The 14,220-nt window shown below is 48.5% G+C and overlaps 4 protein-coding genes across 4 annotated transcripts; 2 read left to right on the top strand and 2 right to left on the bottom strand.

Annotated features, from left to right (window-relative positions):
- Positions 1-1,184: 1,184 nt before the first annotated feature.
- Positions 1,185-2,689, bottom strand: N7506_010159 (proline dehydrogenase family protein; the record flags this gene model as incomplete). Its single annotated transcript, XM_056959452.1, has 2 exons — positions 1,185-2,001; positions 2,058-2,689. 2 exons carry the CDS (start codon positions 2,687-2,689, stop codon positions 1,185-1,187), a joined length of 1,449 nt encoding a protein of 482 aa, XP_056808842.1.
- Positions 2,690-5,264: 2,575 nt separating this feature from the next.
- Positions 5,265-8,954, bottom strand: N7506_010158 (DUF3659 domain-containing protein; the record flags this gene model as incomplete). Its single annotated transcript, XM_056959451.1, has 2 exons — positions 5,265-5,765; positions 5,829-8,954. 2 exons carry the CDS (start codon positions 8,952-8,954, stop codon positions 5,265-5,267), a joined length of 3,627 nt encoding a protein of 1,208 aa, XP_056808841.1.
- A 1,762-nt stretch (positions 8,955-10,716) lies between these two features.
- N7506_010157 (uncharacterized protein) lies at positions 10,717-11,396 on the top strand (the record flags this gene model as incomplete). The annotated part of the gene is made up of 2 exons (XM_056959450.1): positions 10,717-11,330; positions 11,390-11,396. The coding sequence occupies 2 exons, from the start codon at positions 10,717-10,719 to the stop codon at positions 11,394-11,396; spliced, it is 621 nt and encodes a 206-aa protein (XP_056808840.1).
- A 1,037-nt stretch (positions 11,397-12,433) lies between these two features.
- Positions 12,434-13,421, top strand: N7506_010156 (alternative oxidase; the record flags this gene model as incomplete). The annotated part of the gene is made up of 3 exons (XM_056959449.1): positions 12,434-12,501; positions 12,574-12,867; positions 12,920-13,421. 3 exons carry the CDS (start codon positions 12,434-12,436, stop codon positions 13,419-13,421), a joined length of 864 nt encoding a protein of 287 aa, XP_056808839.1.
- Between the last annotated feature and the right edge of the window lie 799 nt (positions 13,422-14,220).

The raw sequence follows: 14,220 nt of genomic DNA, 5'->3' as shown, positions 1-14,220 counted from the left end.
GGTCTTAGACTTCTGGGGAACATGGCACGAAGACCCACCGGCGTCCCGATTTTCTCCAGTCCCCCGGCTTGTTCGGCATCCGTGCGCAGTAGTGCCCTCCGCATTTTCTCCGTGATTACTTTCCGTCCACTTCATTGGTGATATAGCAAGTTTGATATGGAGCTTTCATTAATCGCTCGCACCCACTTCCCCTCCTTCAGCTCGAAATATGACCTGGTCCATACCGCAATTTTTCTATCAGTGCGATCCTTCTACCAATCACTACCTCCACATGATATCAGCCCGGAGCTTCAAGCCAATAAAAGATGCTCTCACCACACACTTTTCGCATGGCTTTTTAGCGGATGCAGTCGTGATTTTCGCATCTGGAATAGGCCACGTCACAACTGGTGTATTTTAAGCTAGCCTCAATCATAATTGCCGAGCATGCTGTTGCCACTCTTATGACATCTATGTACATATACTATTTTGTGTAGTTGTTTTCAAATTGCACAATATTGTGTGCAGCTGGCTCTTCTAGAAGCTGTGAGACACTTGTACATCATTGTTCAAGTCCTCCCTTGATGGTCCCTAGCATTATCACGTCATCGTTGCGGTGAACTGGAAACCCATCTCAATAATCAGAACACCTTGTCAAGGCATATGCAGAGCCAGACTGGGCCTGGCATCGTCACCGCAGGAAGCGGTGAATTTTCGGGATTCTGGCCTGGTTTAGGATCTGGCTGGCGCGCCAAGATTCCACGGCCTTGTGCAGACCCCTGCCTGACCAATCCTTGGTCCTTACTGCCAATCATGCATGAGTTCTCGGAAGCACGGGTGTAATCAACAATCATTACTACACGTGCGTGTGGCCATACAAGTAGAATCTCCGGACGTCATGCCCCGGTAGTCAACACTATAATAAGGCTGGTTGGTCGGGTAGGCGGGACGCCGATCTGCAAGTCCCTCGCGGCCCACAGAGAGCCTAGTGATGGATGACATTATCAGTTACCAATACCACCACCCCAAAAAAAGGCAGACTAACAGCTATTATGGCGGGTAATTCCAGAATCTGCATCCAATCGATGCCAATCTTTCTAACTTTAATACCGTCCACTCCGTACTAAGTGTTTACTCCATGAAGAGGTTAATGTTTATACTTTCTTTCTGACATTTGTATCGTGATCTCATATGCTAAAAGTAGGCTATGAAGATGGAGATAGAGAGAACACAGACTTGCATCTGCGGAAAGTCTCAGACTTCAAAGCCTGATACTCGCTATCAGTTCGGAGAACAGCATCTCGGTTCTCAATTGCCCGGCGAAGAAGGTAGGCCAGACATTCACCCAATCCTCCCCATGTGGAGCACTTATAGACTTCTGGTGACCCGTCACCATCGTTCATTCCGAGAAGCGAGAAGCTCACTTCATCAGACATTCCATGGAGCTGAGCAAACCGGACTGGGACGGTCGGCAATCCAGATCGAGTCCGTTGCTTGTGAAGGTTGTGTGCATTCACCACACTCTCTTTGTTGTGGCTTGCTAGGAATAGATTCACTGATGGGAAAGGACGGCTGCCCTTGTCTCCAAATTCTCCGATGTTCTTCTTCAATGCGCCTTGGGCAATCATATTATATGCGTCGTCGGTTTCTTGCTTGGTGTCATGTATCAAAGAACGTTCGTCGGAGGCAATGTATGCACCTCTCACAACCTTAAGACCAAGAGTGAATCCATCATCGTATGCTGCGGCAAGGTGGTTGGCTAATGTGGTAGGTGTGCTCTTGAGATAGGCTTGGTATGTGTTGTAAATAGTGGCGATGCCGTCGCGGTTATATTTGCGCATGAGATCCACGGTAATGCGGGCAATCCCCTTTTGGAAGTGCTGGGACTCGGCATCAACGAGGATTCGGACTCTTCGGCTCTTAGCCTTGGAGCAAATCTCATCTAGTGCATCGATCATCTGTTGTGGGGGCAGGTCTCCGACGGAGAAAGCATCGGTAACCTTGAGACCGGCACCAGTAAGTCTTGAGAATGATTAGCCAAAGTTCTCTTCGAAGAGAGGGGATGTTGAGTAGCATACTTAACGGCAAGATAATCTTCCTCTTCTGTCATATCGATTGTTTTCAGAGTTCCGTCCCGCCAGGCCTCAATGCTGGGACATTTCTGAACCACGGCATCGACGGACACATCACCGTTCTCACTTTTGATCTCAGCTATACCCAGGCCGTGTGAGGACCCAGTGCTGTGATCAAACACGGTTTCCTTTGCGTATGTCAAGATCACACCCCGGAAACCCATGTCTTTCAATTCCTTAATGGTTGATCTACACTCAGCTCCATTCTCACCAGCACAGAATTGCTCGTAGAAGGTCTTTTTGAGTATACCATGTAGAATAGGATTGCGATCCACGTCGCATAGCCAATTCCTTCCGGGCTTGGACAAGAAGGACATCAAGGAAAGGGCCGGGATCAGAAGGTATTTCTTCGAGGAGATCGTGGCGACGAGAAGAGATCTGAGCAGGATTCGTGTGGGCACAACGGCGAGTGGTGGGAGAGAAGCATTGGAGATCGTCTTCGATTGTGTCTGGGCTTGAGCTTGGGCATGAGCTTGCAAGGTTGAAGTAAAGCGTAGCGTTGTGGTGGTTTTCACATTGCTAGGAAGACTGCACCGCGTGAGGGCAGCCAGAGGCTTTCCGGGGAGCATGGGACCCATTGCTTCGAGTGTTCCAAGGTTGCTTCGAGTATTGACTGGTCATCTCGTGGGTCTGGGGGATGGAACCAGCTTCTTTATCCTTCATTGTCGCTCCCCTCGTATAGAACCAGGAAGTATATCGGGCGCCTGCCCGATACCTCTGATAAACGATAGACTCCACGATGCGGGGTTGATTAACATTGCGGCTCGTAATTCCATTCCTAAAAGTGCAAAGAAACCCGGCGGGCCGATCTAGGGTTGTGTTTCTATTGGTGTTCCATGGATTTCATTGGTGTGCTGTTTGCACGGGAGAGAGGCCGGAGGCGGGGTTCCTTACACAGGTTATCAACGGTCTGCCTACCGATGCCACGCCTGCACTCTCATTATTTGATTGAATATCTGGGGAGATAAGCTGGAGTTTGTGTTGCAGTTGTGCATGCTGTAGTCTCACATTCCGGATCACGCGCCCTCTTCTTGCATGAAAGAATCCACCACGCTCGCCTGACTTGGAGCGCATAAACTCAATTTGGCGTTGAACACATAATTCATCTTATTCATCTTATCATATCGTACAAAGTTTTCAGGCTGGGCTCGGTATCTACGATAAACGTGCTTCGTCGTTTAGATAATGGTCAAGTGTGTTCAAATGTCGTTAAACTCCTTGGAAGTACGTCGCTCTGCCCGCGGGACTGGATTCCGACAGACTGCGCATTCATACCGCTTTGTATGACATAGTATTTTTACTTGCTGAGGAAGATCTCTTGGCCCAGGGATTTTCATTTGGTTAGTCATATATTGCTATCTCCGTGGGTGCTGAAAAGCTTTCCGGTTTTTGCTTTTACGCTCTTGGTACTCGGGATGGGTATGAGAGCCGGGAAATGTGGAGAGTTTTTGTGGGCAATAGAAAGAGAAAGACTTGCCATGTGCGGCACAAGATATGGATATGACCATACAGCTACAGAAGGTGAATACCACCCGTCGGTCCCTAGGCCGGTTGGTGTGTTTCAACGGCATTGTACATCCTTTAGCCAACAGATAACTATATTGAGGTGCACCTTTCATCAATGTTGCCCAAATTCTGTGGCCCATCATATCCAATGATCGGAATGGATCACTGCCACATGAAATGTCAGATTTCATCCCAGCTTTGCTGTGTCCTTACCCTACTCATACATTCATTAAGTAGATACAATTATCTTCAGGCCTTTCTCCTGGTAATGTAGCTTGGTGGCGCTCAGGAATCTCTCTCAAAGGACGTTGATACTGTAGGCATTATCAAAAGATGAAGTTAATTGAATGAAACAGGAAACGAAAGATTGCTTCTTTTCGGTGCATATCGCTATCATATGTAACCCTAACAAACAGAAGCATTTTGCTGCTACTCAGGTTACTGGTTAGGTAGATGAGGTCCTAAATTATTTGAATCTCATGTGATCTATGCCCCTTTTCAAGGATTGTGTGGTGCGGACTACAGGATGCTACCACTATCTTCGCGATGACACCTAAAGACATATTGTACCCAACCAGGTATATTCTACCAGGTCGCTATATGTACTGGATTGTTGTTGAAGGGTGGGGGTTTCCCTATTCTGTTTCCTTTCGCTGTCATGAGAGTGGAGAGACTTAGGTTCGCTGGGTAATTCATAGTCTCGGCTCAGAAACATTCCTTGACCCCCGAGGTCCCTGTTCATCCCCGAAGCAGCATGTACTCCCAACACTGCGAAGCATGCTGAGCTACCAGACCATGACTATACGGGGAAAAAAGAATCTTTCGCTGGTGTAACCATGGACCATGAGGCAGAAGGCAGAAGGAGTGAGAATGAACACCCGGTGATGTCAAATGTCAAATAACCTCACTTGTCCTGGAAGATTTTCCAGTGATTTCGAAGCGAACAGTATTTTATGCTTGATGGTGCCTGAGGCGTGACTACAGGTCGCATCACCTTATTTGAGGTTCAGAGTTCACGCACACATGTCTTGGCAAACAGAGGACGCTAAATACGGAGCACAGACCGATCCACCTACATACAAGCACGTGACAGTATGTGACAAAATCTGGGGACCGATCTACGTCATGTGATTGCCAAGCCGGGGTGAGCTCTTACCGTATGGAACTCCCTGTATCCTCCCTGGGAATCAACCTTGGAAGACCTCAGCTTCCTGATCTGCTCTCCCAACAGAAGGACATTGAACCTTTATTAGACCCTATGTGGTCTAATAGATCGAATATCGGGCCGACGCGGTTTCCGCGTTTCACGCGTTGTCCATTTAGGCCCCTAATGAAATTTTTATCAATTCCAGCCTAGCAACGCAATTCCTGATCCCAGAACCCTATTCGCAATGGCATCCAGAGCGCTCATTTCTAGATTTTCCTTGTGCTTGTTCCAAGGCTGTGGGCTTATCTTGTTCAGTATTCAGCCTAGTTCTAAACAATGCGAAAATCTTGTCGATGAGATTTGGGCATGTCTCACATGGGATGTGGCCTTTACTGCTTACAAGTGGTTGTCTTTCACTAATCTATCAGAGGCCGACACTGGGAATCCGATGCAAATTGATGAATTTATTTACCCAACTCCTGGTATAGGGAATACTTCCCTTAATTACCCTTGCTGCCTAGCCCGAGACTGCTCATCAGGTTGTCGATTCCAAGACTACCAAGCAGGCCTTGGAGGATGCCGCCAAGTCCAAGTCCGCTCAGAAGCTTGTTCACAAGACCGAGTATACCACTCAGAAGGAGGCCAACCGCTGCGATGATCTGGAAGAGAGGCTCGGAGAGCAATGCCCATAACGGATTGAGCTTCTTCTTCGCATGCGGCATATCTGCGATTCGCCGACGGCCATTTTCGATGGTGGTCGTGACCGTCTGAGTGAGTTGTTTCAAAAGGTCTGCCAGCTGATATTCTTCCGGCGTTGCCTCGTGGGTAGAGCTGTGGACCTTTGCAGATGCAGCAATAGATCCATCGGGGTCGAGGGCCCGAACTGTGCTTTTGCATTCCTGGAGCATGTTGCCGGCGTCTTCAATCAGAGGCTTCACGATTTGGACTAGTTTCTCTTCGTCCAACTCATCTCGTGGTGTGCGATCCGCTCTTTCAAGATGCTAAGACAAGTCAGCATTTCCTCGCAGCCCTGGTGAGCTCGCTATATCGCGACAGATGCTTACCTCTGTGATCTGCTTGCAAAGAGGCTCCACCGAGTCTAGTGTCTGCTGGAGAACACCTGATATTTTCTTCGCCAAGTCTCGGTCGTGCTCTTCTTTGGCTTTCCTTTCGGCTTCTTCTGGTGACATTTCGGGCTCTTCGACCTCTTCGACCTCTTCGCTTTCTGGCATGTTTTCCTCCAGTGTGCATTCGCCGATTTTGTTGCCTTCATTATCAACGATGTTGCCATTGTCATCCACCACCTTGCCTATCAACGCTTTGACGTTGCCCATGGTAACTCTACCCATCAGATTACCATCCTCATCACGGATCTCTCCATCTCGGTTGACCTTTCGGCCACTCATGGGATTAATATCGCGTTGCTTTTCGTCCGGGGTCCATCGCTCTGCGCGACCGATGACATTTCCCACTTTGTCGACAATTTCACCATCCTCGTCAACAGCACGGCCTGCGAGTCTAGCTGGATCCCCTTCGATGAGCCTTCCGACCACATCTTCCGCTGCATTGGTCACAGATCCATCCTTCCTTACAGCCAAGCCATCAAGCCCATAGAAGATTCCCTCGGGTCTTTCTCGCTCCGCAGCCGGGATGAGTTCCGCATTGCCCAGAACCTTTCCATTATCACCCCATATCTGACCTTCTCCATCCACCTTCATGCCATTGAGCTTCCTGGGATTCCCAGACACAAGTCGGCCAAAGACGGCACCGTTTTCGTCAACCACGTTTCCGAACTTGTTTACTAACATCCCTTCCAGCTCAGACAGATCCTCTTCTGGCTCTTCTGGTTCCTCGCTCTCCTCGGACGGGGTATATGGCTCAGCACGCCCTATCACATTGCCCCGTTTATCCATGATATCGCCATCATCATCCACGGCCTTTCCTTGCAATTCTTTGGGATCTCCGTCAATGAGCTTGCCAACCACCTCACCGAGCTCGTTCTCGACAAATCCGTTTTGTTTGACTACCAAGTCACCCATGTCGCTGAAGGGCATGGGCACCTCGCGTTCGTCCTCTGGAATGGGCTCAACTCGTCCAATAATCTTCCCATCGTCACTCCACAATTGACCTTGATCATCGATTGTCCGACGGATGAGTTTTTTCAAGTCACCGTCCACAACACGGCCAATTGGAACGCCATCCGGTCCCATCACGAGACCAAGCTTGTTAGGCGAAAGACCCTCCAACATAGACAAGTCGACTTCTTCTGGCTCTGGCTCTGGCTCTTCCCAAGGCTCAGCGTGTCCAATGAGATTTCCTCGCTTGTCCAGGATATCTCCGTCGTCATCGACAGCCCGACCGACCAGCTTTTTTATCTCGCCTTCCACAACCTGGCCTACTCGAGCCCCATCTGAGTCCTCGACCCATCCATCCTCGACCACGACAAGATCTTCAAAATCGGCGAACGGCCTCTGGTCCTCCTCCTCAACTGCAATTGGCTTGGCCTTTCCCAGAACATTGCCTCGGTTGTCCCAGAATTGACCACAATCATCAAGTTCATATCCACCCTTGGATAATTCTTTGGGATTTCCCTCAATGAGTTCGCCGACGGGCACACCATCCTCGCCAACAATGTTTCCAAACTTGTTGCACTTCAGCCCTTCGAGTGTAGAGATATCAGGTAGTTCCAGTGAGAGATCCTCCAGCTCGTTGGCTTCCGTGGTATCTTGTCCTGACTCATCCTTCTCCAGACCATCCTTCTTGGCGACTGCTGCTTTGTGTTCGAGCTCTTGCATCGCAGCGTCTGCAGCTTCTCCAGGCACCGTTTCGACTTGTCCAATCACCTCTCCGGTGAGGTCAATCACTTGCCCATGCTCATTTGGGACCTTTCCCGACAGGTGCCTGGGATCATATCCTTCCGCAACCTGACCCAAGAAGTCTCCTTCATCATTCAGAATTTTGCCATCCTCGTTCACTTCTCTACCGCGAAGAATGGCTGTCGGAAGCAACACGCCCCCTGTAGGATCAGCTTTGCCAGCCTCCTCTTCGACTTGGTCCAGAGAGAATGGCTCGACGCGCCCGACGAGATCCCCATCTTCATCTAGAACCTCGCCATTCTCGTTTACTGTCTGACCGACTAGGTCCTCGGCGTCACCTTCAACAAGTCGTCCCAAGACTCGACCAGCGCTGTCTTTAACAGTGCCGTCGTTTGCAATTGGCAAGTCTGAGAGCTCTTGTAAGCTCGGGATGTGGTTCGTATCAGCCACTTCTTCGACTGCATCAGCCTGTTTCACCGTCTCCTCGCTGATCAGTTCCACGCGACCGATCAGATCACCATCCTCATCCAAGATCTCACCCTCATCGCCGATAACATGGCCGGTAAGCTCGCTGGGGTCGCCCTCAACAATTGTTCCAATCGCGTTCCCATCATCATCAAGTATATCCTTCTCCCCAGTAACCTCAAGGCCCTTTAAATCCGACAATTGCGTCATATAATCGGAGACCTTCCCTGCCACTTTTGATGCAGCCCTGCCACCATAGGATTGGAACTTCTCTGCGGTGCCACGTGCTTTTTCCTGTGCATTCTCAAGCGTTCCATCAGGTAGAGCAGCGGTAGTGCGGTTTGTGAAACCCCTGACAGTGTCCGTAAAGTCTGAGAAGCGAGAAGCTGCGTTCTTCCCCCGCTGGAACATGGAGCCTGCACCCGAGCCAGAAGCTGAGCTCGCTTCTCGCTCTTTGGACTTTGCTTTCCTCTGCTCCTGAGATGGGCTTTCGGTCTCCTCTTCCGACTCCTCCAAAAGTTCAAGCGGCTCCGCATGCTCTTCGACGGTTTCTTCGACCGTCTCCTCAATGGGTATCGGCTCCTCATGCTCCAGGTCTGGATTCAATTCGTCGGCTCCTTCGGGCTTTGCGATGGCTGGCAGATCGGTCTGCGATTCTTTCTTTTCCTGGGTTTCAGGAGACAGCTCCTTACTTCGGTCTTTTTTCGGCAACTTTGGGATGTTCTTTTTGAGGCCTCTTGGGGGTGAAGGCTTGTTGATTGGGTTATCCAATTCGGGAATCTTGGTATCCGATGCTCCTTTGCCAGGCAATGGGCTTTCAGATCCCAATTTCTTTCCTGCCGGCTTTGTAGGTAACGTCGACTTTTTCTTCGTCGCACTCGGAAGTGCTTTTCCCTTTGGTGATTCCATATCGTTTATGCGCTGCTGCAGCTTTTCAGGGCCAGCTCGGTTCGTACTAATTTCCTTCTGGGTGTAGATTGGTAGGTCGCTGCTCAATCTTTTATGAACTAATCACTCTACAGAAGTAGAAGCCCTCAACACAAGAAATATATACTCTACTGTGATCGATACGATGATATCTATTTTATGATATCACCATTGTTCCAAGGTTATGCCTCCCGTGTGACCCGCTATCTCGGGGATAATGCTCCAGAATGGCCACTATTCATCGAGTTTACGCGAAATTCGGTATGGCGCCGTGGAATGCTGATTGCAAACCATGGAAGGCTATTTGACGCGAAACAGGACACCGAGCTTTTTGAAAGAGCCTCGTGGACAATGCCACATAGTGGCCGTGGTATCGCAACGCCGCTTGATCATTGTAAGCTGGTACCGATCTCTTTGATCATGCCATTAGCTACAGTGGCTGAAGCTATCCTGTCTAGTCTAGCCATCATCATTTACATTAGTTCTAGATCTTTTTGAAGGTCTAGATACAATTAGGCCTTAGTCTTTCGATCGAGGACTAGTGAAGAAAACAGGTATTCTCCGATACTCGGCGCAACTCATCGAGCAAGATGATCCAAAGCATCAACAGGTATCTATCTGTCATTGGGGATCTATGCTGGAATTCACAGTATAGACCCGACTCAACAAGCCTCTTGTTACCGGCCTCCTAACCACATCTCGTCCTTAATTGCCACATTATGAATCATGCCCTGCATATCTTCAGCTCAGAACATATCGGATTTGTGGAATTCAAGACTAACATTAGGGTCAGCGTCAAATCTCCTTTGATCTTGGCCTTCAACTCGATTTCAATATCAAGATTCAAGTCGAGCCTCAGACTCAATGCACTGTCGGCGCCTTTTTCTACCTTCTTTCCGCTCTCACTTCGCTCAGACAGTGGCTGTATTGGCGCTATCCCTTTGGATTTTGGGATTACTGAGCTCGATTCTTTCCGTGAAATCGTTGTCGTGGGCGCATATCGGTGTCCTTGTGGTGGGATTTCCCGTTGGATCGATTGAGTGTCAGAAGTCCCTGGAGAATCGAAGTCTGACTCGCTCATTTGGTTGAGCTCATCTTCATTGTCACCCTCTTGTAGATCCTCCAAATCCGAGTAGGAGTCCAATTCATCCTCTCCGCTTGAGGGAAACTGGTCTTTTTCCAGCACTGGCTTCTGTGTCGCGGTCTTAAGGGTATCCATATCTAACTGTGAACAGAAATAAAAATGAGTCCAACTCCTGTTTGATGCCCAGGTGTGTAAATTCAAGAAACATATTTCGGTGCATCATGCAACTGGTAATATGTTCAAGTGGCACCTTCCGGTATCCACGGTTCCCATCGCTCATGACGTTAGCAGCTCCGCGAACCCCAGGAATTGGATCTTGACGAACAACCCTGGAATTCCATTGGGTCACTGGTCGTCAAGCGAGAGCTCCGCGCGTGGTAAGACAGGAGTTGGCTATTTCAAAACCAGTTTTCACTCTACTTCTCTCTGAATGAGTCGAGGGGGACAACGTCACCATCTCAAAGTTCGGGTCTCCCCACGCGCACACATTACCTCCTGTCTAGAATCCTATCTGTGATCGGGTTATCTTCCTTGTGCTAAAGCGCTTTTGTTGACGTCAGTGAGGCGAAATATATGCAAACGGGGGGAATCGCGATGGCCACCATAGTATTCATGGTCATATAACTTGACAATTGACAATCTTCATATTCTATAATCATTATGCAAAAACAGTCTGAAAATGACGCTCCGATTAACACCGGTGTCCCACCAAAACGCAAGCCTCCAAAGTTGAGAAAGGGCCCGCCCCCAGAGCAGAAGGCAAATGGTGTCAACGGAAGCACAACGAGTTCAGTCCCAGATCTTACACACTCGAATTCTCCTTCCTCAAACTCGGGCAGCACCGCCTCCAAAAAGGAACAGAGCGAGGGAAAATCACCATCACCAGAGCCGATTCCTCAGGTGGAAAGACAGCGCACACGACACCACCGACGGGCGCGTCAAGCTCCAAAGTCACAAGAGCCAGATCAATATCAAGAGACTGATTCCGAACAACGAGAAAATCGCAGCCAGGAGCGACGAAAAATCAAGGAAAAGCGCGTGAGCCGTGTCCTCAATCCTGCAGAAAGTCATGGCGAGGTAGCGCAACCACGGAATAATGCCGGTGGACTTGTGCCGACAGCGCAAACCGGAGGCGTCGAGCAAGTGACCGAGTCAATAGAAGAGAAACCTCAATCCGGGAAAAGTGATCAATTGAGATTAAGGCTGGACTTGAATCTGGATATAGAGGTTGAGTTGAAAGCAAAGATCCGAGGAGATCTCACGCTGCAGTTGCTGTATGTGCCATTCAAATTTTCCTTCGGCTAGTCTGACTTGTTGCTAACACACTGAACAGACAGTAGCAGATGACTTGTGATCGTAGAATGCCATGAGTCCGCATAATGTCGTTATATCGGGCTTACTCATATGGCAATATCACGGCAACTCTTGAACGTGAAAGCGGAATGAAGTATGAAGCAGCGACCTTTATTCTATATTCTATTTGAATATTTACCTAGGTGTCCACCTCGTCTAATCATGGGACCTAGTTCATTATGAAGATAGTAAAGTGTTACCCTGTAAATATCATTCGGTGTAGATTCCAAGGTTTGGAGCACGGAGAAGAGATGCCATACTCATTGCTTGTAAGATAGATGACTTCTATAATATTAGAAGAAGCTAATTTACTATAGTTAGTATGTTTATTATTGATTATGGAAAGATTATATTAAAGCTTTATAGTCCTTCCAACACAAAATGAAGTCGGGTAATCGTGAAGATGCGAGACTGGGCGACTCCCGCATACCCCAACGCTGGCCCAATCAGATTTTACCCCGATTATTATTGTGAGGTCTAGGGGCAACGAACTTGTTCTGAAGTGTGTGTTTATGCTAAGTGATTGCTGAGATCGAGGAATTGATTTGTGACTCATCACAAAATAGTTGTTCCAGGTCGTTGTAGGTGGCTTCTCTGCGTCGGACAAAACCGGGTCATTAGGGTTTGCTTGCGATGCATCTTCGTGATTCATCCTGCGATCGTTGAAAGTATAACCGGACTTACACTGTATAATGTAGAACATCGGGTTCCCAACAATAATCGAGGAGAAATTGAGTCACAGTCTACGTTCTGCATAGTAGGAGACAGAACTCCCACGGCATAAAAGGGGAATAATGTCCACGATAATATCCTCGGTCGTAGCCAGAACAAGTACCTCAAAACAATATCTTGTATCCTGACAATCACGCCCTGTTGAGCCTTGCTCGGTATAATCATGAAGCTCCAAACAAACATGTCTCGCCTTGTCGTCTTGCCCACGCGCCCCTTTCACTCTGCCATGCTCAGGACAAGTACTCAGTTGTGTCAAAGGCAGACTAGACGCAGCCAATACAAGCTCGTCCCAATGAGCACTGAGCGACAACACACAACAAGCACACATATTGGCCAAAAGTCCTCATGGACTCACCCCATGTGAGTAACCCAGGTGTCTTTCTACTTACTTGTACTTGTTCATGAAAGGCTAACCTTCATTTCCATCGACAGATACACCAAAGACCAAATCCTTGCCGTTCGAACCGCACACCGACAAGCACACACATGGCAAGACAAAGTTGCACTAGGAACCGTACGCGTACTGCGATGGGGTATGGACTTCGTCTCGGGCTACCGACCTCAAGCAACCAACAGGAACGGTCTTTCCCGGGGCTATGTTATGACAGAGCAGAAGTGGATCACACGATTTATCTTCTTGGAGAGTGTAGCAGGTGTACCAGGCATGGTAGCAGGAATGCTACGGCACCTCAAAAGCATTCGCAGAATGCGAAGAGACAACGGATGGTAAGTATCTGCATACCATACGAAAAGCAATCATCTAGCTAATACTATGCAGGATCGAAACACTCCTTGAAGAAGCATACAACGAGCGAATGCATCTTCTGACCTTCCTGAAGCTCGCCGAGCCCGGTCCATCAATGCGCTTCATGGTCCTAGGTGCTCAGTGGGTATTCTTCAGTGGTTTCTCAATTGCATACCTCATCTCGCCACAGATATGCCATCGTTTCGTTGGCTATCTAGAAGAAGAAGCAGTCATCACATACTCAAAGGCTATTCAGGACCTTGAAAATGGTCATCTGCCTGCGTGGGGCTGCTTAGACGCTCCTGCAATGGCGATCAAGTACTGGCAGATGCCAGAGGGACAACGCTGTATGCGGTCTCTTCTGTTGTATGTTCGTGCGGATGAGGCTAAACATCGAGACGTCAATCATGCACTGGGGAATTTGGACCAGAATATGGATCGCAATCCCTTTGCGGCTCGAGTTCAAGCTCAGGTTCAGTCCGCGGCTCGTTCGACTGGGCTGCGGCAACTGCAGGGGGAAGATAACCAGAAATAAGATTGGTCGGGATAGCCTGGCTCTGGGTTTTGGGATATGGCATACTGATAGATCGTCTGTGAAACGACAGTGACGATTCACAAAAACCTATACATAGATATAAATCCATTTGCACTTAGACATACCTCGGACTCGCCGCTGATTTCTTCTTTTGTCTATTCGGTGTAAAAAAAAAAAAAAAACAAATATTGGAATTGATTCCCAACGCAACCAGTAACGAGCGTTAAAGAGGTTTTGTGGCTATGGTGGATACGCAGGAGGATGCTTCGGGCCAAGGGTAAGCAGACTAAAACCCACTTTCTCTGTGAATATTGGGCAAATTCCAGCGGACTCTTTCCAAATCAAGTTCATTGACAAACATGGCAATCCACCGTGGCCCATGACCGAGTCACGAGGCCATTTGGCAGTAGCGGTGTGGGACAGAATCGTCCTGTCGGGAGATGACCCGTTTCCCCCACGGTTGCCCAAGTGAAGCCGATGAATCCACAACAGTTCGTCTCCCGATAAGGTCTAAAGTTTGGCTACGTCTCGATATTAATTTGCAGTTGAGAAAGTACTCTGGATACAGCGATGGGACCTTTATGATCTCCAAGTAAAACCATTTGATTGTGAGAAGAGAGTAAGTAGAGAGTAAGTAAAGAGTAGATACATGTGAGAATGCTACGATGAACATTTTGAAGACCTAGTGCCCCGGGTTATTTCGTGATATCGAGTAACCATCAAAGCCACAGAGCATATTTTGGGTCTGGACACTTCACGTAAAATGTTCGCTCCATGACCAGGAAATGAACGAGGCAAA

This window comes from Penicillium brevicompactum, assembly GCF_028827555.1.
Source record: "Penicillium brevicompactum strain IBT 35665 chromosome Unknown utg000006l_segment0_segment0, whole genome shotgun sequence".
Classification (NCBI taxonomy): domain Eukaryota; kingdom Fungi; phylum Ascomycota; class Eurotiomycetes; order Eurotiales; family Aspergillaceae; genus Penicillium; species Penicillium brevicompactum.
Note: the sequence above shows the minus strand (reverse complement) of the source record. Positions and strands in the feature narration are given on the sequence as shown.